At 36.6% G+C, this 22844-nt stretch overlaps 1 protein-coding gene across 1 annotated transcript in view; it reads left to right on the forward strand.

The window, feature by feature from the left end:
• galnt9.S (polypeptide N-acetylgalactosaminyltransferase 9 S homeolog) overlaps positions 1–21131 on the forward strand; it is a 133404-nt gene extending 112273 nt beyond the window's left edge. Inside the window, exons 8-11 of the mRNA XM_018241973.2 lie at positions 2160–2297; positions 5282–5377; positions 17284–17451; positions 18689–21131. Of these exons, the coding sequence (XP_018097462.1) occupies positions 2160–2297; positions 5282–5377; positions 17284–17451; positions 18689–18835 (549 nt within the window). The 3' untranslated portion in view covers positions 18836–21131. The remainder of the gene's footprint in view (positions 1–2159; positions 2298–5281; positions 5378–17283; positions 17452–18688) is intronic.
• Positions 21132–22844: the final 1713 nt, after the last annotated feature.

Below are 22844 nucleotides of genomic sequence, written 5' to 3' on the forward strand. Positions count from 1 at the left end.
CTAGAACCTATAGTTAACATTTGGCTAAGTTTTTAGAAGTTGAAGTTTTTTTTTTGAAAATCGTGCGATCGATCGATTAAATCTTTCGAATCGTTTGAATTGTTCAATTCAAATGATTTCAATTAACGGTCAAACGATTTTACCGAATTTGGCCAATTGGATGGTCGAATTTCAACGTTTTTTAACTTCGAAATTAGACCCTTGATAAATGTGCCCCATAGTGTCCTGTCATTAAATAATCTACTCTGTAACACACCAACAGTTAAAGATGACAAATAAATGGGAAAATGAACAGATTTTTAGCCCTAAGGTCTGGAGCATCTGTGCAGAGTCACAAATGCCAGACAATCTGTGTAATGGTTCCTCCAGTGTTCCTCAGACAGAAAAGTGCTTCCCTTATTACACTGGAGCTCATCTGCACCTTCCAAGGTCAAAATTGCGGTCACCAGCATAGTCCCTTCTAAGTTATGATCTGGAGAACCAATCAGGCTTAAGAGACTCAAAAAGAAAAATCAATACACACAAATATCAATTACAATAATGTATTTTCACCTAGCGATTGTATTATTCTTGCAAGTGATATATTGAGTACTGTCAAAATGTGCATTATTTCATTACAAAATGAAGGCAAAGGCTTACAGATCCGTGGAATTTTATATCATATGCAGAATGTATTCTTTCAAATTTGTGATATTGTCAGTAACTGAAGGAGACTATTATCAGGAGAAAATGCTATTCTGTTACAAACATTCAAGGTTTCATTATGTGAAATCCAGCAATTTGTTTGCTAGTGTGACAGCACAGTTTAATGAAATGGTAGGTGCAGGTAGGCATTAGATTGAAAAAATAATTGGAAATGACTAGAAATGCAATACAACCTTTCCAGTACAGGAAGAAACACATATTAAACAACCAAATAATACAGAGCAGAAATTGTCAGCACTTACAGGATTTGGACAAAAAATAAAAAAAAGCTATTTGAGAAGTGAGATTTATGAAGTTTAATGTTTTGGTTTCTGCACAGGAACCTTTAGAAACCAGAATGGTGAATGAATAAACCCTTTAGAGCTCAAAATGGTGCAGCATTTTTTGTCATAATTTTGCCATAATAGCGATCTTGAAATGGAGTTGTGCCATAAGAAGTTCTGGCCGCTGTGCTAAAATTCATGTAATTGTGCTTGCACTTTGACATGAATCAGATGCAACTGCACTGGATGCCATCACTTCCTTCCAACAGTCAGGGGTTATTTATTAAAATCCGAATGTTAAAATCTCCAAAAATTCAAGTTTTTTTCACTATAAAACTTGCATAAAAACTCACATTTTTCAAGATTTATTATACCTCGATGCTGCAAAAAGCCAAAATCTGAAAATCCACCATCTCCGACCTGTCAAGGTCCTGTATAAGTCAACGGGAGAGGCACTTATCTCAATTTGAAGTTTTTCTGGTCTACACTGGGTTTAGGCCAAAAATCTGACTTTTTCTGGGTTTTTGGGCAAAAACTCCAAAATTTTGTGCAATTTGCCAAAAAAGCCAGAAAAATTTGAGCAATTTGGAGAAAAGCACGAACAATTTGAGTGATTCATGTTTTTGCTTGATCTATGCCCAATTATTTAGCCACAAGTATATTGCATCTATTGATTCTAGCTGCTCTGGGAATCATGAAGCAACCCTCACAGACCAATCAAGCCAAGCTTAACTATAAAGAAGTATAAGCAACACTTTTTGATGGGAATACTTTTAATAAATGGGATTTTTTATACTACTGAACTTGCACAACCACACTTGTTAAATAAGCCCTTTTGTATTAGGGTACATCTGTATGAAGAATCAATGTATAATTATATCATGATAATTATAGATAAATGTATATGCCTGCTGCACTCCAGAACCAGCCCATATGCTACATAAATCCATAAAGAGAGCAGTAAAATGGTATTCAATCATTTGGCAAGAAAGCACCAACAGTAATAAGCTTTTACTTGTAAAGAAGCTACTTAATAAAGTTTTATTTAAATGTTTCATTTTTACATTTTTTTTTCTTTTCAAAATGTGGTGTAAATTTGGTGCCGAGCTTTATACATATATCTGGGTATATTAAAATGTAGAAATCACTACTGCTCGTGAAATATTACCCTGTGCTATATTATTTTTTCAGAACCCCGGTGTGGATTTTGGGGATGTTTCAGAGAGAGTCGCTCTGCGCCAGAAGCTGCAATGCCGTAGTTTTAAATGGTACCTGGAAAATGTATATCCAGAAATGCGAGTGTACAATAACACTATAACTTATGGTGAGGTAAGTAGAAAATATAAATTGGGCTGTTAAAGGGTATGGCTTCCAACAACTGGGCAAAGTTATAATCATATGGGTTTCCTTATCCATTAATAAAAAAGCCATGTTCAAACTTGTTGCACTAATGTGAGCTAAAAGGATTAAAATAGTTGTTTGCAGTTCGGATATATGGCTCTAAATTATTTGACTGTTAAGTCAGTGCTATGTTTATGTGTGTAGCATGAGGCACGTGAATATCTACTAAAGTTATACCAATGTATGTCCATTCAAGGATTGTTAATATAAAAATTGATAAATATATATAATAGATTAGATTACTGGTATAGGTATGGCATCTAATATTCTGAATGCTTGGGTTAAGGATAAGGGTTTTTTTTGTAATTTGGATCTCCAATCCATAAATCTGCTAAAAAAAAAATATTTAAACGGTAAATAAAGCCATTGTTTGTTTGTAATCAAGTGGTAACATTTATATATCTATCTGTCTATGGAATTGCAAATACATCAGAATAATATATAGGCTTCATGTAACTATTAAAAGTTATTAAAATTATTTACTTACAAATATATATAGTTTAAAAACTAGTGGTGAGCACAACTTTCCCTTGTTTGTTATAGTTCTACAAGAGCAGTGACCAGCTCCATGTTGTAGCTCCCACCCCCTCCAGCTATAGTCAGGTGATCCCACTGGTGTCTAATAAAAGGGCAGCCAAGTTTGGGAGTTTTACTTTGAAAGCAGCTAGTAAGTTGCAGGTAAAACGTATTCGTCCCTTTTATAAAATGTATAATTAAACCATAGAATTCTTAATGAATCAGATAAAATTGAGCATAGGACTGGCCAGATATGGGATGACTTTGACGTAGTTGGCCAGCTTAAATATATTGCAATATATGGACAAACAATCCCTGTGTTGTTTAAAGGGTAAGGCATTTTTCAGTAGCAGTATGCACAAAATGTCTCTGTCTTAAATATATTGATATATATATATATATATATATATATACACATATACAGTATATATCCGTTTTTTAAAATTCTTTAATATATCACTTAATATGATATAAATTGATCTGTAAGTATTCATTAACATTTAGTATGTTATAGAATGACCAATTCTAAGCAATTGGCCCTCTTTTTTACATTTTTTTTTTTTTTTATATAGTTTTCTAATTTGGCTTTTTCTTCTAACTCATTCCAGCTATTAAATACTGGCCCCATCTAAAAAACAAATGCTTTGTAAGACTACAAATTTGTTGTCATTGCTGCTTTTTTTTGTTTCCCATCATTTTGTCAGGCCCTCTCCTATTCATATTCCTGTCTTGTATTAAACTTTAATTAAAGGAACAGTAACAGCTGCTAAATAAAAAGCTAGATAACTGAAAAACTACAAGAATTAAAACCAGATGCAAGTTTAAGAATAAGATATGGATGAAAATGAATTTGTACAGCCTTTATAATATCAGTATATATTTGATCTAATATAAGATCTAGCACATTTTTATGCCCCAGTTTTCTTGTGCCATGGACACTAGTATCCATTAAATAAGAGAGGGCTTATGATGTAGCAAGAGGCTCAGAGAATGACTGTCTGTTTAGATTTCTTTAGTGGTAAAGCACTTTATTATGTAATGTTACTTTGCTATATGATACACAGCCTTCCTCTGTACATATGTGTCCCCAGGCACTGAAAGGACATTATGTGCAGTTGGAGTTGACAGCCAACTCTAAGGATATTTGACAAAGATGCATGTCCTTTGGTGCTTTAGCCAAAGTCATCATAGCTGTACATGACTGTAAGCTTGTCTGAGACTATCAAAGTCCTAAATCAGTTTATTCCAGCAGTTATTTGCACAGGGATATTCCTGAAACACAATAGTCTGAGGTAAAAGTCAGTGTGACCTTTGTCCATTCAAAAAGAAACTTCAATATGATTAAATCAATTTTCACCAAAGTCCTGAAAGCAAATATACAGTAAGTGCAGCTATTCCATATCACAGATAGATCTTAATAACCTGTATACAGTGATCTGTGAAAGACAATATTTTGTGATGCCACATATTAAAGCTGACTTTAAGCAGTGTCTTCACATGATTTAAGTGTTTGTGTTCCTTGCCAGGAAATAATGAGTGACATTTCAGTGCAAATATTGAAAGTTACAGTAACCAAATCATTTAATGATTCCATTACATAAATAAGCGTACTGCGATTCAGCACATAACGTAAATGTAATACACAACAGCATATAGAAAATCAGCTCCTATATTAGACAGAACATAGTTACTGTATGTTGGTAGTCAATCACTTTACCTATAAACATTTCATTAACTAATGGGCAGATTTATCAAAAAGCTCAAATCACTCTTCATTTTTTCTTCACTTGACCTTGACATTCATGCTTGCCCTTTCATGAAGGTTTCCATAGGCTTCTGTTAAAAGGATTTACTAATGCAACTGACATGCCGATTTGAATAGTTCTTGTTACCTCCGAGAAAGACCAAGATGTTTAGGCAAGAAAATGCAAGAAAACTGAGAAATCACAGAAAAATCTTGATTAAAAGGCAAATAGCTGGAACTGGAGATCGAGACCAAATCTGCCCCATAGGTTTTACCACTAGTACAGTTTTCTGGTGAAGGATGAACAGGAAGACTAATATTCAGATACTTTTCCAACAAAACAGGGACAACAACCACGTTTCTCTGAATCACAGAGTTATTTCAGTTTTGATGCATACAGGCTGACTTTCCCAAAGTACTGATGCTAGGTAGACACAGAATTAACTGAGCCAATAAGTCAAATAACTGAGAGTATGGGGATTGTTAGGTTTTCCTATGTTAGGTTTTCCAATCAAGAATGACTTAAAACAACATTTCCACCTTGCCATATAGACGTGTCTGAATTGGAGAGAGCAATAAATCTGCTACTTTTACCCTATTTCCCCTAACAATCAAAGCCCAAACATAAATTTATTAATTCTTTTATTTCAAGCTCCGGAACAGTAAAGCAACTGGCTACTGTTTAGATCAAGGCTCTGAAGATGACAACAAAGCCATCCTGTACCCTTGCCATGGCATGTCCTCACAGGTAAGCACATCATGGGATTTGAGCGTCATGCTCTACACCTTAAATTTAATCCAGTTTTCTCCTTTGTGCAGTAAATGTATTTGCACATAAGATAAAGAAAATGTTAACAGTATGATTGTCTTTCAACCCAGTGATTTCATTTATGCTCTACTGGTTTCCCATAACAAGATCAATAGAAGTCATATCTTTCTTTATACCCACCAAATGTACCACTGAGTTTGTTTGCAGGATATCAGAGAAAGGTTGAAAGTGTATTTTATTTTTTAATTTTTCCATATTCTTCTCTGTTTGGTCTAGTTTAAAAAAATAGAGAGAGAAAGAAAAAGGTTTTCACATTAACTCTTGTACTTTATGTCATTTGCTTTAGTAACCACTGCCAAGGGTTTAGCTACACATAGTCAGGCATAACAGGCTTTGAAGCACATTTAAGAATAGAACAGAGTAGTCAGAGCAGTTTTTGCAGAGGTTACTTAAATTGTGCTTTGACATAACTTCACACGTAACTTAAGCAAATTGTATAACTTTTGCAATGCGGCCAGGGCCATTACCCTGGAAGATTTCTACTGGCCAGAGATAACAGTATCCACCCTACCCCTGATGACAGCCCTGCCTTGGTGACCCAGTATCTACTTCTCTATAGTTACGTCACTGCTCTGCACTGTTCTACATAAAGGTATCCAGATTCTTAATTTTAGATAAACAATTATACAATTATCTAGATCCTTAATCTTAGATAAACATTAAAGGGGTTCTTCACCTTTAAATTAACTTTTAGTATGATGTAGAAAGTAATATTCTGAGACAATTTGCAATTGTTGTTAAGGTGGCCATACACGAAGAGATCCGCTCGTTTGGCAATGTCGAAATCGGCCAGATATCAACCGGGGAAGCCCGTCGGAGAGCCCCATACATGGGCCAATAAGCTGCCGACTCGGTCTGTTGGCAGCTTTTAACGGCCTGTGTATGGCCACCTTTAATTTTTTATGATTTGTGGTTTTTGAGTTATTTTCATGTTTTTTTATTCACCAGTTTTCCAGTTTGCAATTCCAGCAATCTGCTTGCCAGGGTCCAAAATCCCCTAGTAACCTGCATTGATTTGAATAAGAAACTGTAATATGAATAGGAGAGGGCCTGAATAGAAAGATGAGTAACACAAAGTAGCAATAACAATACATTTGTAGCCTTCAGAGCATTTGTTTTTTTAAGATGGGGTTAGTGACCCCCATTTGAGAGTCAGAACAAAAAGGCAAACAGTTAAAAACTATAAAAAGTAATTAATGAAGACCAACTAAAAAGTTGCTTGAAATGGGTCATTCTATAACATAGTAAAAATATACTTAAAGGGGAACAAACCCTTTAATAACATTGCTGGAGCTATTAACACTGCTACCCGCCTTTAAGTTGTTGTTTGTGGTCTGGGCTTCTGGGCTTCTGTAGTAAATGCATCCATGATCACAAGTAAGTGGCATCCACCTAAATATTACAGTTATAAGGTTATTGGATTATTGTTCACCTGTATGCTGTCCACTTATGGGGGACACTTAAAGGAACAGTAACACCAAAAAAGAAAGTGTTTTAAAGTAATGTAACTATAACATTGTGTTTTGGTGCACTGGTAAAATTGGTTTGTTTGCTTCAAGCAGACTACTATAGTTTATATAAACAATCTGCTGTGTAGCCATGGGGGCAGCCATTCAAGCTGAGAAAAGGAGAAAAGGCACAAGATACACAGCAGATAACAGATAAGCTTGGTAGTATGCAATGGAATTCTTCAGTACTTATCTGTTATCTACTGTGTATCCTGTGCTTGAATGGCTGCCCCCATTGCTACACAGCAGCTTGTTTATATAAACTATAGTTGTTTTACTGAAGCAAACACCCAATTTTTACCAGTGGAGGACAACAGTACATTATATTGTCATTTGTTTAAAGCATTTTAATGTTTTGGTGTTACTGTTGCTTTCACACTTGTATAATAGAGAATGAATGGTGCCCTGCTAAAAGTGGCTGGATATGAATACACTCTAAATAATTTATAAAGGCATACCAGCTTGGGGTCATAAAGATACTTTAGCCATCATTCTTTCTTCTTCTGGGTTTCACCATCCTTTGTGGTAAAGTGATTACAATACGACTTACCAACCTAGTTATCAGATACTAAGGGGCAGATTTACAAAATTCGAGTGAAGAATTCGAATGTAAAAAACTTCGAATTTCGAAGTATTTTTTGGGTACTTCGACCATCGAATTGGTTAAATTCGTTCGGATTCGAACGATTCGAAGTAAAAATCGTTCGACTATTCGACCATTCGATAATCGAAGTACTGTCTCTTTAAAAAATACTTCGACCACCTACTTCGGTAGATAAAACCTACCGAAGTCAATGTTAGCCTATGGGGAAGGTCCCCATAGGCTTGCCTGTGATTTTTTGTTCGAAGGATTTTCCTTCGATCGTTGGATTCAAATCCTTCGAATCGTTCGATTCGAAGGATTTAATCGTTCGATCGAACGAAAAATCCTTCGATCGATCGCAGGATTTGCGCAAAATCGTTCGACTTCGATATTCGAAGTCGAACGATTTTAGTTCCCAGTCGAATATCGAGGGTTAATTAACCCTCGATATTCGACTATTGATGAATCGGCCCCTAAATATATAGTTTTAATAATTATTACACCAAATTATAATTGCCAAATATATAACCTAGTACTCCACAACAGAAATAAGAAATACATCAATGTGAATAAAAAAAATACAAAGGGGGATTTTTCGAGTGGAGATTATTCTGCAACACAATCTGGCTGGGAAGTGGTTAAGGTAGAAATCTGTCATTGTGTGGCTTAACTTTGTTTAATTATATGGAGACTTTAAATGCAAATTTAAATCACTACTTGAAAAAAAGATAATATTTTATGCCAAAAGTAGTGAAAAGATTTGTGTATTTATGTAATTAAGGCTTGAAAACATCCACTTGGGCATTCTTGCAACAATAAAAGAATACGCATCCCCATTGTTTATTGTCCCAGCATATCTTAATAGCATTTCCTGTCTATTTAGTTACATTAACCCAAGCATAAATTTTCCTATTACCAACAACGGCACAGCCCTATAAATTTAAGATAACGCTCAGCTAAACTCTTTGTTTTCATAATGGCTATTTGTGAATGCCATCTTCTAGGCACAAATATTTTTTGCTGCAGTTTATTATTCTTTTGTAGAAAAATACAGGGTGACAGGAGAAGAGGCTCCGCATTTTAACTTCTGCATGTGTGAGTGAAAATGCACTGCACTGCATATTCTGATAATGTGCTTTCTGGTTCATTGCTGTCAATATTAATCCTCTTCTTGTATTGTACTATGCATTGTGTGCAACATGGTACACAGAGGTTTCTAGGCACAAAAACAATGATCAGACTGCAGCAAAAAAACTTATCTCAATGCTGTTTTTTAAATACATTTTATACACCTACAGATAGGGTTTTGACCTGGACAGCCGTTTGTTTGAAGGGCTGCCCGGGTCAAAACTGCATGCCGGTTTTCCGAATTAGGCAAGATTCCCTATGATTGACGCAGCATTCAGCCAATCGCCAATCACCACATCATAGCCCGTGATGTCATGACCCACCCCAGCAGCCTCACAGCCCCACCCCCATAGTTCCACAGCCCCACCCCCTGCCCAGATTCAACTAGGCCACATACCTAGTTCAAATAATGAAATTTAAATACACAAAAACATAATAGAACTAAATGTAACATGCTAGTGCATAGGGCTGTGGTTTTTATTGTTTTATTTTTCTGTTCTTGAATCTATTTCTCAGGGGACACTGGATTTTGTGACAGCTCAGGTTACTGGAAAGTTATGCCCAGTCTTGCATTTTATATGCTTTATATGTTCACCACTTTATCCAGAGACCCGTATCAAGCACTTCATGCTTTATGTGTATCTACTATTAGATTGTAGCTGCAGTAAAGTGTATTTTTGGACAATAATTGTGTCAAGGGAAAAAAAAACATTATTCAATTTCCTTAAAGGAGACATTTTATATAACTTTCCTATTCAGATATATTACTCATCTTTCCTCAAAACATGTACTGATGCATAAAGAAAAACATTTTGAAAGCATTTTACCTCCTAAAACTGTCATTATATCAGAACTGCAGAGAAATGTTTACAGGTCAGAAGCTAAGGTGAAATGAGGAGTGGGAGTGTCTCTTTAATCTCCCACAGGAAGTGGTCACAACACTGACTGGCAGGATGAAATCTGTAGCTGCAAATAGGCATCAGTCACAAATGTACATGCCCAGCTGGACATAATCTATAGTCCATAATACATGTAACTCTCTGCCTCTATTAAAGGACCAGTAACAACAAAAAAACATTTTTTAAAAATTTGTTTGTACACCAAGACACATTTAACTTTAAATTCGCAAAGTCTTTATTAAGAAATAACTTACAGATTCTCCTCTTCAGAAATGGCAACAGGGCGACGATCTATTGTGCGGCACTCGATTTCTCCTCCCTGGCTGTCTCCTATAGAAGGCAGGGAGGAGAAACTGGGCGCCGCACGATGGAATCAGTAAGTTATTTCTTAATAAAGACTTACATTTTTTTGTTTTCCTGCATATTGATATATGATCAGGTGCAGGGGGTTGCAAGGGAATAAATGCAGCTTTTCTGGGACAATTTATGACCAGGTGCAGGGAGTTGCAAGGGAAAATGCAGCTGTAGTGGAACAGTTTATGGTCAGGCACAGGGAGTTGCAAGGGAATGCATGCAGCTGTTCTGAAACAATTTATGATCAGGTGCAGGGAGTTGCAAGGTAAAATGCAGCTGTTGTGGAACAGTTTATGGTCATGTGCAGGGAGTTGCAAGGTAAAAATGCAGCTGTTATGGAACAATTTATGTTTGGGTGCAGGAGTTGCAAGGGAATAAATGCAGCTGATGTTCTGGAATTGTATAACATATAATAACAGATGCAGGGAGTTTCAAAGGAAAACCGAAAAGATGTTGATTGCTTTTTGCATACAACATAATATTGTGTAGAAAATGACTATGGTATTTACACTAACTGCTGATACACATTGCCCCCAGAAAAAATTAAAATACTTTTAGTAGCAGATTATGATTTATTTATACAGAAGTTTGCTTTTCTCCCCCCCCCCTTTGCAGGGCAAGGAACAAGCAGTGAAGGGGGGAGAGGAAAACGAACAGGGCAGAGTTGAGAGAGATTTAAATAAACAGGGCAGAGAGGGGTTAAATGAACAGGGCAGAGAGGGAGAGAAATGAATAGTGCATCACTGGCTGTTGGTCTGTAGCTTAGGCAAAAAGAGCTGGTGGCTCTCCAGTCAAATTGTGGAAAGTCTTGTACAGGAAGTTGCAAAGGGGGAGGGCTGAGCACAATTTTCAAGATAATAAATACATTTTTGACCCAAAGGGTATTAAAATAAAAACTTTTTATTCTTATTATTTTACATTATTTTACATGGTTTGATTCATTGTGAAAATGTATGCTATATGTCCCCTTTAACGATCTTACAAAATAGAAAGCTTTTCAATGTTCTTATCAAGAGAAAATAACATTTTGATTGCCCAAGAAGACTGCTTGAACCATTAATCATGCAAGGAGAATTACAGATTAAACCAAGTTTTTTGCCTAAATAACTAGGGTATATTTATTTTGAACGTATTAGCTTGATAGAAACAGGGGCAGATTAATGCACAGGCCCAGTGTGATCAAGGGCCCATCTAGCTTTTTTCAATTATCATTTCTGTACACTTTTCTTTTAATATTTATTTATATTTCTGCTGCTGGGTCTGGTCAGGAGCACCTGCTGGGAGCATAAGACGGGCAGTGCTCGCGCATGCAGATCCAGTGACATCACTGGTGCATGCTGAACATGACCCGGAGTTAGGGTTTCCACCTTTTCTGGAAAAAAATACTGGCCTTCCTATATATTTATCTTTTTTACCTATTAATAACATTGGTATCAACCCTCATTTTTACTGGTCAGGCCGGTAAAATACCGGCTAGGTGGCAACCCTACCTGGAGTAGAGAGCTCGGGAGTGCAGGTGCCTAGATCTGCATTAATCCGGATTAAGCAGGATTTTACAAGGGGGCGTAGATGTCGCTTGGTGGTTAGAGACAATTAGTTTTTGGTAAGATAATCAGTATGTGCAGATCCACCCTTATATGTTATATTAGTAACTGTACCCAAAAGTATATTCTTATCACATTATTCACTGAAAGTTCTTTTTTTTTTTTTTTTTAAGTCCCACCTACAACACATTGTCAGACATTTGCCTGCTACCAATGATAAACATGGATCAACTACTATTTCTATAAAGGGATTTAAAATAACTTTATTTTATTTGACTTGTTACCACAGCTCCTTCATTCACCCTTTCCTCTATATTCTGTGCATATGAGCCAAAAAGGGTTATGAAATGTTGCTATTGCCTTCATCTCCTCAAGCGTGTCTATGCCCAATTATCTATGGTCTCATTATCCCCTTCCCACTTATGATTATCTGAAAATGATATAGGGAGATTTAACCACAACAGAACTTTTAGACTGGACTGTAATGTTGAAACAGTTTTGACTGACACACATTTCTTTTTGATATTTCTCCAAACCGAAACAAATCCTCTGAGTACCTGAGAAGTAACTAACTCGTTGCAGCTTCTGGTATTAAAAAATGTATAATCTACAATTTAATTTGTGTCAACTGACAACTCACAAGATTCCCCTGACGCATCTATTTTAAATGAACCAAGAGTCTTATTTGTCTCGGCTTAATTCCTTCGGTTGGACTACACAACAGTTTTCCCTCAATAACAAAATCATATTACTCTCTTAGTTGCTAAATTGCTTTGAAATTGCTCTGGAATTTTATTGAGATTTGCCAGATATTCTATTTCTTCAATTTAATTTTCTTTAACACATAAAATTTTTGAGGGAGTTATGTAATGACTGCAACTTTTAACAACTATAAGGCGAAGAGTTGTTTATGCACCTGACCTGATATGACTACATTTTATGGGGGTTTTTTTATACTCACAAACACACACATATATATACATGGTCATCTCTCTACACTCTGCTGCTTCCATCTACATCAACAATGATACTTTTTAGACCATATGGAAATATTTCAGAAGGACTAAAACTGCAGGGCAACTGATATAATCAGCAGTTCCAGGTATACCAATAATATTCCTTAAAATAGCCATGATGAAAATGCCTTTAGCACCACATTCCCATTACAACTTTATGGGATAAATTCTGCATTCATAGTATATGATACAATAGGGTTTGACTTTTGTGCATATATAATATATATATTATATACAGTATATATGTTTATTTCCTAGGGTTGCTAGAAACAGAAAAAAGTATAAAACTTCTGAACTTAAGGAGAGACATTTTCTGTAGGAGAAAAAGCCAGTTTTGGTCCGTTTTCAAGTATGTTCAGATCTCCAGCTGTTCCACCCCATAGCAATTAGCACCCTTAGCTCTTCCTTTCAGCCAGTGACAGTCTCAGCTCTGCATGAATGCACTAAATGAAAATGGCAGGTGGCACCACGTTACTCTGTTCCTGTCCAGCTCCTGCTGAGCTCCCCTCAGCTACCAGGAACATCAGAAAATCACATTGCGTGCTGCGGATGGCCAGAAATAATACAGTGGCACACGCAGAAAGAGATAAAAAACTGTCTGTGTCAGAAGAAGAAGTTGGAGCCCATGCCTGGGTACAGACTGTGCACTAAATTATTTTAGGACAAACTCCATATAAATCACATAGGGAAAGGAATGCTTAAAGGAACAGTAACACCAAAAACTGAAGTTTTTTTTAATGGAACGACAACATAGTGTACTGTTGGCCTGCACTTGTGAACGGTCATGTTTGCTTCAGAAACAAAACTTTAGTTTACATAAACAAGCTGTTGTGTAGCCATGGGGCAGCCATTCAAGCATAGGATACACAGTAGATAACAGATACATTCTGAGGAATCCCATTGTATATTACAGAGCTTATATGTTATCTGCTGTGTATCCTGTGCCTTTTTTTCATTTTTCCGCTTTGAATAGCTGCCCCCATGGCTACACAGCAGCTTGTTTATATAGACTATAGTAGTGTTTCTGAAGCAAATACACCAGTTGTACCAGTGCAGCACAACAGTACACTATATTCTCATTACTTCAAAACACTTTCATTTTTTTGTGTTACTGTTCCTTTTAAGCAGTGGTGTATTAATATAAACTGACCATGAAAAGTATGTATTTTGGAAACACATAAAATTCTTTGTGCACATCTTTCTATTTGTTATTTTTGAGGAACAAATCAGGCACAGGTAAAAACAATAGATTACTGAACAGTTGAATCACAAGAATTATACATGACAATCATATTCCATGACAGAGGAAGCCTCATTACATTAGTTAGTTTGGTAAGTCACCACCAAATTAGACCATACCACGGTGACCCACTGAAACTATTAAAGAGAGACTGACTGATTTTACCCTATTATTCTAACATTTTTATCTAGACACACTTTAATGTTGTTCTTTTTTTCTATAGTACAGGTAAAAGAATAATGGGCCAGATTCAGTTCAGTGAGAAAAAGATTTATCACGTGAAAACACATGGACATGTTTCAATTTGAGATGTAATTCAATTCAGAAAAACATCTCACGGGTTATCACGTGAAAACTCTATTGAAATCTATGGGGAAAAAACTGGAACTGAATTTGGAGAAAAGTTTTTCTCCTCAAATTGAATCTTGTGAGTTTTCACATGATAAACCATGAGATAACGTTTTCTCACTGAATTGAATGTGGCCCAATATGTCCATACTGTTTATAAGCTCAATAAATCCAGAACATGGAGGAGAAAGATGGTCGGGGGGGGGGGGGTAGAGGTTGTTGTTGGGTACCTACAGTTGGTACTCGAGGACAAAAAAGTGCAGTGCACTAAAACCAAGCTATTGTGCATCTAAACACCAAAGACACAGCGTCATTCTACTGAAACCTTCCATTTGTTTTAACATGTATAAGTGTAGTTATTGTACCTTCAAGTTCTGATTTTTTACAGAAGGTATGCCAAGATGATACAGACCCTTTGATTATGCCTCTCTTTTCTATTAGAGAAACGAAATAACTTACTTCTTATGAAACTTCACCAGAATTTACTTTACACTGAGCCAGATTCAATTAGATGAGACAAATGTAGCTTGTGTCTTATTTTCTACTTTCCTCGTAATCTTTTGTGATTTATGAGAAACCACAAGGTTTTTTCCTTTTATTAATTGACTTTGAACCCACGTATTTTGAAAAGCAGATGTCAGACATTGGAAGTATTTCAGATTTGTTTTTACAATTAATTCAATCAATCAAGGGAATCATTTCAATTCTCTCTGCACACACCTGATAAGATCGCTCCAATGGCATCTGAAAAGTAAAGAGAAACAGTGTATAGAAATCGAACAAGCTATATCTACTACCCCCCTAAGCAATCTATGTCCCTTAAGGAAATTTTATCTCACCCTGCAGTATCAGCAACACTAGTACTTTGGTATAAACATAGATCAACTTTCAAATTAATATCTCCTTTTCCAATATTTCAACCACTCATACTAAACCGAGGCTCCCCCCTAGCCTGGACCCCAAAGCCTTTGCAAGATGCGGTCAGTACAAGGATAGATATACTACACTATTGGATTTTTACAAGAATGACAAAATTATCAGCTTGGCTGCAATACAATTTGGGGCTGCCACTCGATGGACCCACAGTGTTACAACCAACTGCACCACTTTCTAAAATGCAATTCATATAAAACAGGCTAAGAGCCAACCAACAGCATGGGAAAAAATACTAGATTCACATAAACCACAGAGCAGGCCTATTTCATTAACGTGTAAATAAAACTTTGACCTGTCCTAATTTCTTTGATGCATGGGAAAGAGATCTAGATATAAATCTGTCCCACCTCTCCCCACCCCCAGCAAGGGGGGAAATAATGACAAATATACATTAATCTTCCAGAGCCCAGTCTAGAGTAAGAGAAATGCTATATAAAATCATTACCAAGTGGTACTACACTCCTGAAAAACTACAGAGAATCTTCCCATCCACTTCGGAGAAATGCTGGAGGTGCAATTCCGATGTGGGATCCTTCAAGCACATATGGTTCACATTCCCTGTAATTATCCCTTACTGGATCAAAGTTTGTAACCTGATAAATAAAAAAACAGGAACCGGGATGGGTGAATTTTTTCGCCTTGTTTCGCCGCAAAAATGACGCCCATAGACTTGTATATCGTCGTGCTTGAAAAAAAAAAAAAAGCGGCCGAAAAATTTCGACGCACTACAATACCAAAAAGATGGAAATCACCAAAACCACTCTTAGAGATTAAATGGATGAACCTGGTTGAGAAAATTCAGAAAGTAGAAGAAATCATTTGCTTGCTGCACAACAATATACCCCAATACAATCAGATAGGGAAACCATGGCTATAAAACTTGAAGTTATTATGATGTTACATTATATATAGCTACAGGTTACTACGCTATCGTACTATCAATCAAAGCATTTTTTATCTGATGTATAGAACTTACTCATTTTTAATCCGACTAACAAATACTCTGTATTTGATTTGAAATGGATTTATCTTACCCCCTCACCCTTTTCCTTCTGTATGCCCCCCCTTTTTGCTAAAAAATCAATAAAGAAAGACTTGAAAGAAATTCTCTCTGCACACACTTAAGCTGGCCATATAGGCCTTCAAATACTGTATCACACACAATGTGGTTACTCAAAATAGAAAACCTGTTAAACATCAGCACAATTAAGATTTTGTCAGACAGATAGTCAAAAGTTGTAATTTGTGTATCTTCACCATGTACATAGCAGATTAGTTCACTAGCCATTTTTGTTGATAATTTTATTGCTATGACCTCATTATATGGAAAGCAAAACATCGAGATAAGGCTATTTCAAATAGAATGAGGTTTATTGGGTTTAACAAAGAACATTTAGTAGTTTTGCTTTGGGAAAAAGATCATGTTACACCGAAGTGTACCACGAGGGCTTTTGCCAAAGACACTCCCCTTTTCACAAGCTTTTATAGATTAAAATACACATACATACGTTATATACATAACTTGAACCCTCCCAAAATGTTGGAAGAGGACTGAATGTTCTTAACTACAGATATTGCACTGAAAATAGTTTCCCGTTTACAACTGTCCCTCAGCCTTGCAGTTCTTTATCTGTTAATAGCAGACACAGGGGGGAACTCAGCAAATGAAGAAAGCACTTCTGTACAAAGGGGCCTCATCTAGTATCTGCTGACACTCTGAATTCTGTCAGTAACTTACAAAGTGGACTCTCATCACAGGGTGTCATTAATAAGAGAAATAATAAATGGGGAACATCAGCCATCCCTTCACCTTTCCTGCCTTGGGCATTTGGTTATTGCTGAGTCAGAATGATAGGGGCATTTGTTATTAGACTTTATTATTCTTACACTCTGACACCTAACCATTTGTCCGTCATTGGAATAGGCTGTTCTCATATAAATGTGGTCACATAAAAATATATTATCATTTTCCAGTTGAATTCAGAGTTCAGGAAAGTTTATTACAGAGATATCTAACTTGTTAGCAAAGCCAATCTGTGCAGGGTTATTTGAGCCCAAAATGTAATGCAACTTCCAAAATATTTAATAGTTTGGCTAATTATTGAAACACTCGAAGAAGACCCAACTTAAACTTCAACCCTGCCTGTACAGAATAGAATACATTAGTGAAACAGCATGCTTTGGCTTTGTTTTCTATACTGATACTTTAATGATGTCTTTTTTGACTGGAACATTTTCAAACTCAGATTTGCCTCTGCTTTTCCTACAGCTTGTACGCTACAGCAGTGAAGGCCTACTCCAGTTAGGCCCATTGGGTTCCACATCCTTCCTTCCTGATACAAAGTGTTTGATTGATGACGGAAAAGGCAGAACCCCAACACTAAAGAAATGTGATGATGTCCTCCGATCAGCTCAAAAACTTTGGGATTTTACACAGGTGATATTCTAAATCTGCTTTACAAAAATCCTGATTCTGTGTGGTGACGTAGATGGCACTCTATCTGGGAACTCTGATGCTCAGGGGTTCCAATTACAATGAATCAGATGGCACTTACGCATGCAAACTATGCTAAATATTTTTGGTTACTTGAGATCTCTACACAACGTTGTGTGAATATCTCAATAAACCGAAAATATTTAGCACAGTTTGCATGCGTGAGTACCATCTGATTCCCTTCTAATTCTGGATATAGTCTAAATCTGGCACTGTAGCAACATAAACAAATGGCTCGTATACTAACAACTGGGCACTAACCCATGACAACAAATTACATTTTTTCTTTCAGCATTCTTTTGGCAGCTTTACTGATTACTTGTGGTGGGTTATATCCCAGGTGTAAATGCTCTGTCAGTACATATAGACCTGAAATTGTTTTTTTTAATCAGGTTCTGCACATGCATACTGTGAATAATATTACATACACTTCAAGTAATTTACCCTTGGTGTACAAAGAGGCAATAGTGTATTTATTTATGCCTAAATGCCCTATGCACTGGACCTCATGCTCATGTTCATTACTTCTGCCCCACACTGCTACATGGACCCCCCCCCCAACCCTCTCCTCTGCTGCTGGAGGGGGTTGGAATTTTTTTTAATATATAAGCATCTGAGGGCCAAACCCTTAATGCTGCCACCCTAAGCACAGGCTCTTAAGTTTCTTTATGGTAAATACGCCTCTGCAAAGAGACTCAGTTAATGTTACAGTTAGTGATGGGCGAATTTTTTCGCGAAACGGCCGCAAAAATTTGCTGGTAAAAATTCGCCGGCAACAAAAAAAAACGGACGCTGGCAGCAAAAACGGCCGCTGGCGTCAAAAACGGCCGCCGACGTAAATTCGCACCGTTTCACGAATTTTTCGCCGTTTTGCGAATTTCACAGAAAATTTACGCGTTTTCCGGTGCAAATTCGCCCATCACTAGTTACATTCTTTATATTGTATGATTTACACATTCACTTACATTTCCATAATAAATATCCATCATATAACAGATACATTTTTGCAAATCTTTAACTTAATCATTATCATTACACTGGTAAATATTTATGGAATTTATATTTTTTTAAAATCAAATATATCAGTGCTGTGCAACTCATTTTGAAAGAAGGAGAATAGGTAGATGAAGCCAATAACTTTACTGCCTGTTTATACTGTATATTGTCCCTTTTCTTACAGAGCAGCCCCATAGTTAACAGAGACACGGGTCGTTGCCTGGAAGTTGAAATGTCCAAGGATGCTAATTTTGGACTACGGTTAGTAGTACAAAGGTGCTCAGGACAAAAATGGATAATAAGAAACTGGATAAAACATGGAAGAAATTGATGTCTTTTTTTGAGAGAGGATGTTCAGCCAAGATTTTGGATGACCACAAGGCTATGCTTTTTTGTATAAACCTTGGGAAAACATTCCTTATGAAAGTTTACAATGACTAAACATTACTTGATAATGGACCATCCACTGAGTGGATTGATTGTCATGAACCATGTATGTAAAATAAATAAATAAATAAAGGAGCAGACATGGGACTTCTGGAGGCTCAGAAGATATGGAAAAAACTGCAGGGGGTATTCTAGCAAGCGTGAAGGCCAAGAGAAAAGATCCTTATCGTTGCTAGATTTTGTGTTACAAACTGGTGCACAACTCCTACAACAAATTATCATGTGCCTTTTATTGTACTTCCTATACAAAAGAATAGAGCATCCCTTACATCAGCATGTGTGATTAATTGTGATAATAATGTAAATAAAATACAGATGTAATTAAGCAATAATCCCCAATGGGCTCGGTATCTTTTTGAGGAAATTCCACAGATTTAAAGTAAAATGTTAGCAGGATAGCATTATTTATATATGATAAAATTGGCTTTCAAGAAATGTAAAAATGGCATTGCATTAAATCTCTCTCTGTCTTTAGTAGGCAGGGACTGGCACCGTGTAGCATCCAATTGCATCAAATGAGAGACAAACAAATAGCATATGGGCTCTATGTAAGGGTACAACTACATGAGCATCTTCAACGTGATTTTGGCGGACGCAGTACGCCAAACCGCAGGTGTCAAGTCGGATGTGACGGAAAATAAGGTAAGCTATAGCAATGTCGGATGGTGTTGCAACGTTTATCTGACGCAACGCGACTATCGGATGCAGATGCAGCAAGCAACGTCTGTCGCGTCGGATGAACGCTGCAACACCATCTGACAGTTGTATTTCTTACTTTATTTTCCATCGCGTTGAAGACGCTCATGTAGTTGTACCCTAATAGAAGGTGCTAGGCATCTGTAGCAACCAATCAGCTGATAGCATTTGCTGGTCAGTTAAAAATCTTAATGGTGGCATCTGGGCAAACATTGTGTCTTATGTTGTATATGGGGATTAATGCTCTATTGAAAGCAAGAAGTTTAGTGCAAAAGTATAGTATTCAGTTAGGCTAATAGCACATGGTCTGTCTGGACACTACATGAAGACACACTGAGCTTATTAGTAGCAGACACTTTTCACAGCTAAAAACACCAGAAAATATCCTGCCATAGACAATACTGAAAATTGCTTCAGCTAAAACACACATAGAGACAATTATCAGTAATTATCAGGATTATTTTTGCAGCTGTGACAAGTAGCTGCTACAAAAAACTCAGTGCATCTGCGTCCTAAAGATTGAACAAATTGAGATGAATAAAAGCTGCAAATTACAACCCAATTTTGATTGCAGAAAAACTGTATGCATAAAATACTTATGTTAAAAATGCAATTACCACTACTACCAAGATTAATATTGTGACTGAAAAATACATTAAATAAGGCAACTGATTTTTTTCTACTGTTCAAATATTTTTACCTTCTTTATCAGAGGCATAGCCTTGTGATTGCAACTTCCACATTGCACCCCCATTATGTTGGTAGTAGTGATGTGCGGGTCGGGTTTTTTCTGACTTGCACCCAACCGTAACCCAGCCTCCCTCAGTCCTCGCCTGTCTTCATTCCACTTCCGGGTTCTTTTTATAGATCCGCGCAGCCCCTTCGATTATATTACAAAAGGGGTGGGGCGAACAGGTGCACGGCTAAAAACGCGGAAGATGAAAGCCAGCATTTGAAGGTGGCAGGTGGGGAGATCATTGGAAGAGCTTAACCCACACCCGCCAAGAGGAGTCCGAGGTCGGGCCCGAACTTGCCTGACCCGTGGGTCCTGCGGGTATCGGACCGGCCTGCACATCACTAGTTAGCCCATAAAAAAGTGCATGGTGTAATGGATGCCTGTACATTGGGTACAGGGCTCCATCAAGCTCCTGAGCACTATAGTTTGCTCTGCAAATATTTCAACAAAGGAAAAACAGATACAGAAAAATTTGCAGTTGCACAAGGGCTAAATTAACAGCACTCTTAAGGGGAATGTCAACCCCAAAAAAAAATTCTACCTTATAAAACGAAACATAATTCTCAGCAACCTGGCAATATACTTTCATTACAAATTGTATATGGTTTTTAGGTTATTTGTATATGTATTGCTATTGAAGCAGTGTTTGCCTTTCTATTATCTGCCCAGATGGCACAGACTGTTGATACAATGTAGACAAGGCAGCTGATTAATAGACCTGTCTTTGCTGGGGGGGAAAAACTCCTGGTTTTAAAATTAACAACCAGGAGTTAAGCAAATGCTGCTCTCAATTGCTTTTACAAATAGCTTTAAAAACACTGACAAGTTTTAATAATTGTATATTTATAAAAGTATAATTCTTTTATTAGGCAAATTATTATTTTGAGGTTGACTTGCCCTTTAAGGGCTCAGGGTTTTTGTTCCCCTTAGCAGTCCAAAGTTTGCACCAACATCTAGTTAATAAACTATAGATGTAAGCAGAGATAGATAGACAGACAGACAGACAGACAGACAGACAGACAGACAGATAGATAGATAGATATCTTATTTCCTTTTGTTATTCTTGCTCTAAAAAAAGCTAAAGACATTGGTCTAGTTTTAATAGATACAATTCCCCTCTCCCTATTTGGGTGCACTACCCATCTTTACAGACCTGGTGAGTCTAGTTGGTTTGGGTGTTGTACAGTGGGGAACATTGGGAGTGATTTATCATATTTTGTTAGTCAGATTATCTGAAATTGTTGCTGCAACTTGATAAAAAATAACATGATTCTGAATATTAATAGTAAGCTACAAAAAAGGTGGATTGAGGCAAGTGCAGTTTTTATTTCGAATTTTACTGAACTTTATTTATTCTTAATTCATGAGAAAAACAGAAATATCGATGGCTTTTTAAATGTATACTGGGTGTCAACTGGAATCTCTCCAGTGGAGATTATTGTATTATTATCATCAGTGTATTTTTGACATTTTGGCAAATAAGAACCTTTCGTTTCTGCCTATCACATATGTTGGGTTCACAAAGAACTTGCTGAACATGTGATGTTGTACAAGGATTATGATAATATGGTCTCCATTTCAAATGTTAAAACTCTTCACAGAATAAAAACTCCTTAAACCTTGTGTTCTGTCTGCATTCTACATGTCATGTGTCATTACTGGAACAAAAAGCCTTCTGCTCTGTTTACGTGTTTCTTGAGGTGTTATTATGAATGAGGCCATTAATAACAAATATAGTTTTAAAGTTATTTTGCTGCTGAAAGCTGTATCTGGCTATCCCTTCATATTTTCTGCCCTGGTAGTGTGATGAATAAGTCTACATCGCAAATACATTTATAAATCTTTTTTAACATAAAATGTTTTTTATAACTGATATACAGTATATAATGGAAAGAAAAAGACTTAAAGGGCATGTAAAGTCTAAAATAGAAAAAGGCTAGAAATGCTGTATTTTGTATACTAAACATAAACATGAAGTTACTGCACCGCAAGCCTAATCAAACAAATACTTTATGCTTTCAAAGTTGGCTACAGGGGGTCACCATCTTGTAACTTTGTTAAACATCTTTGCAAGGCTAAGACTGTGCACATGCTCAGTGTGGTCTGGGCTGCTTAGGGATTGTCATAAACAAAGCTGCTTGAGTTCTGCATGGCTGGTAAGTAAGACGGGGGCTCCCTCTGCTGTTCATAAGTATGATTGTTTCCCTGCTCAGCAGTTAGGGACCATCTGACAATTTCTATCCACAGCAGTAAATGAAGGGAGAATTTCACTGCATACAGTCAGGTTTCTTATAAAAACGGTACACATTTTTTAATTAAAGTATATTAGAGATAGGTTTCTTTTTCATTAAAGAAAGTAAAAATGGGATTTTATTTTTTTACCTTTACATGCACTTTAAAATTATATTTTTGGGTTTAAATCCCCTATAATGTTTTTATTTTGCATAGTTGTTTCTTAAGG

The sequence above is a fragment of the Xenopus laevis genome, chromosome 1S (genome assembly GCF_017654675.1).
Source record: "Xenopus laevis strain J_2021 chromosome 1S, Xenopus_laevis_v10.1, whole genome shotgun sequence".
NCBI classification, from domain to species: Eukaryota; Metazoa; Chordata; class Amphibia; order Anura; family Pipidae; genus Xenopus; species Xenopus laevis.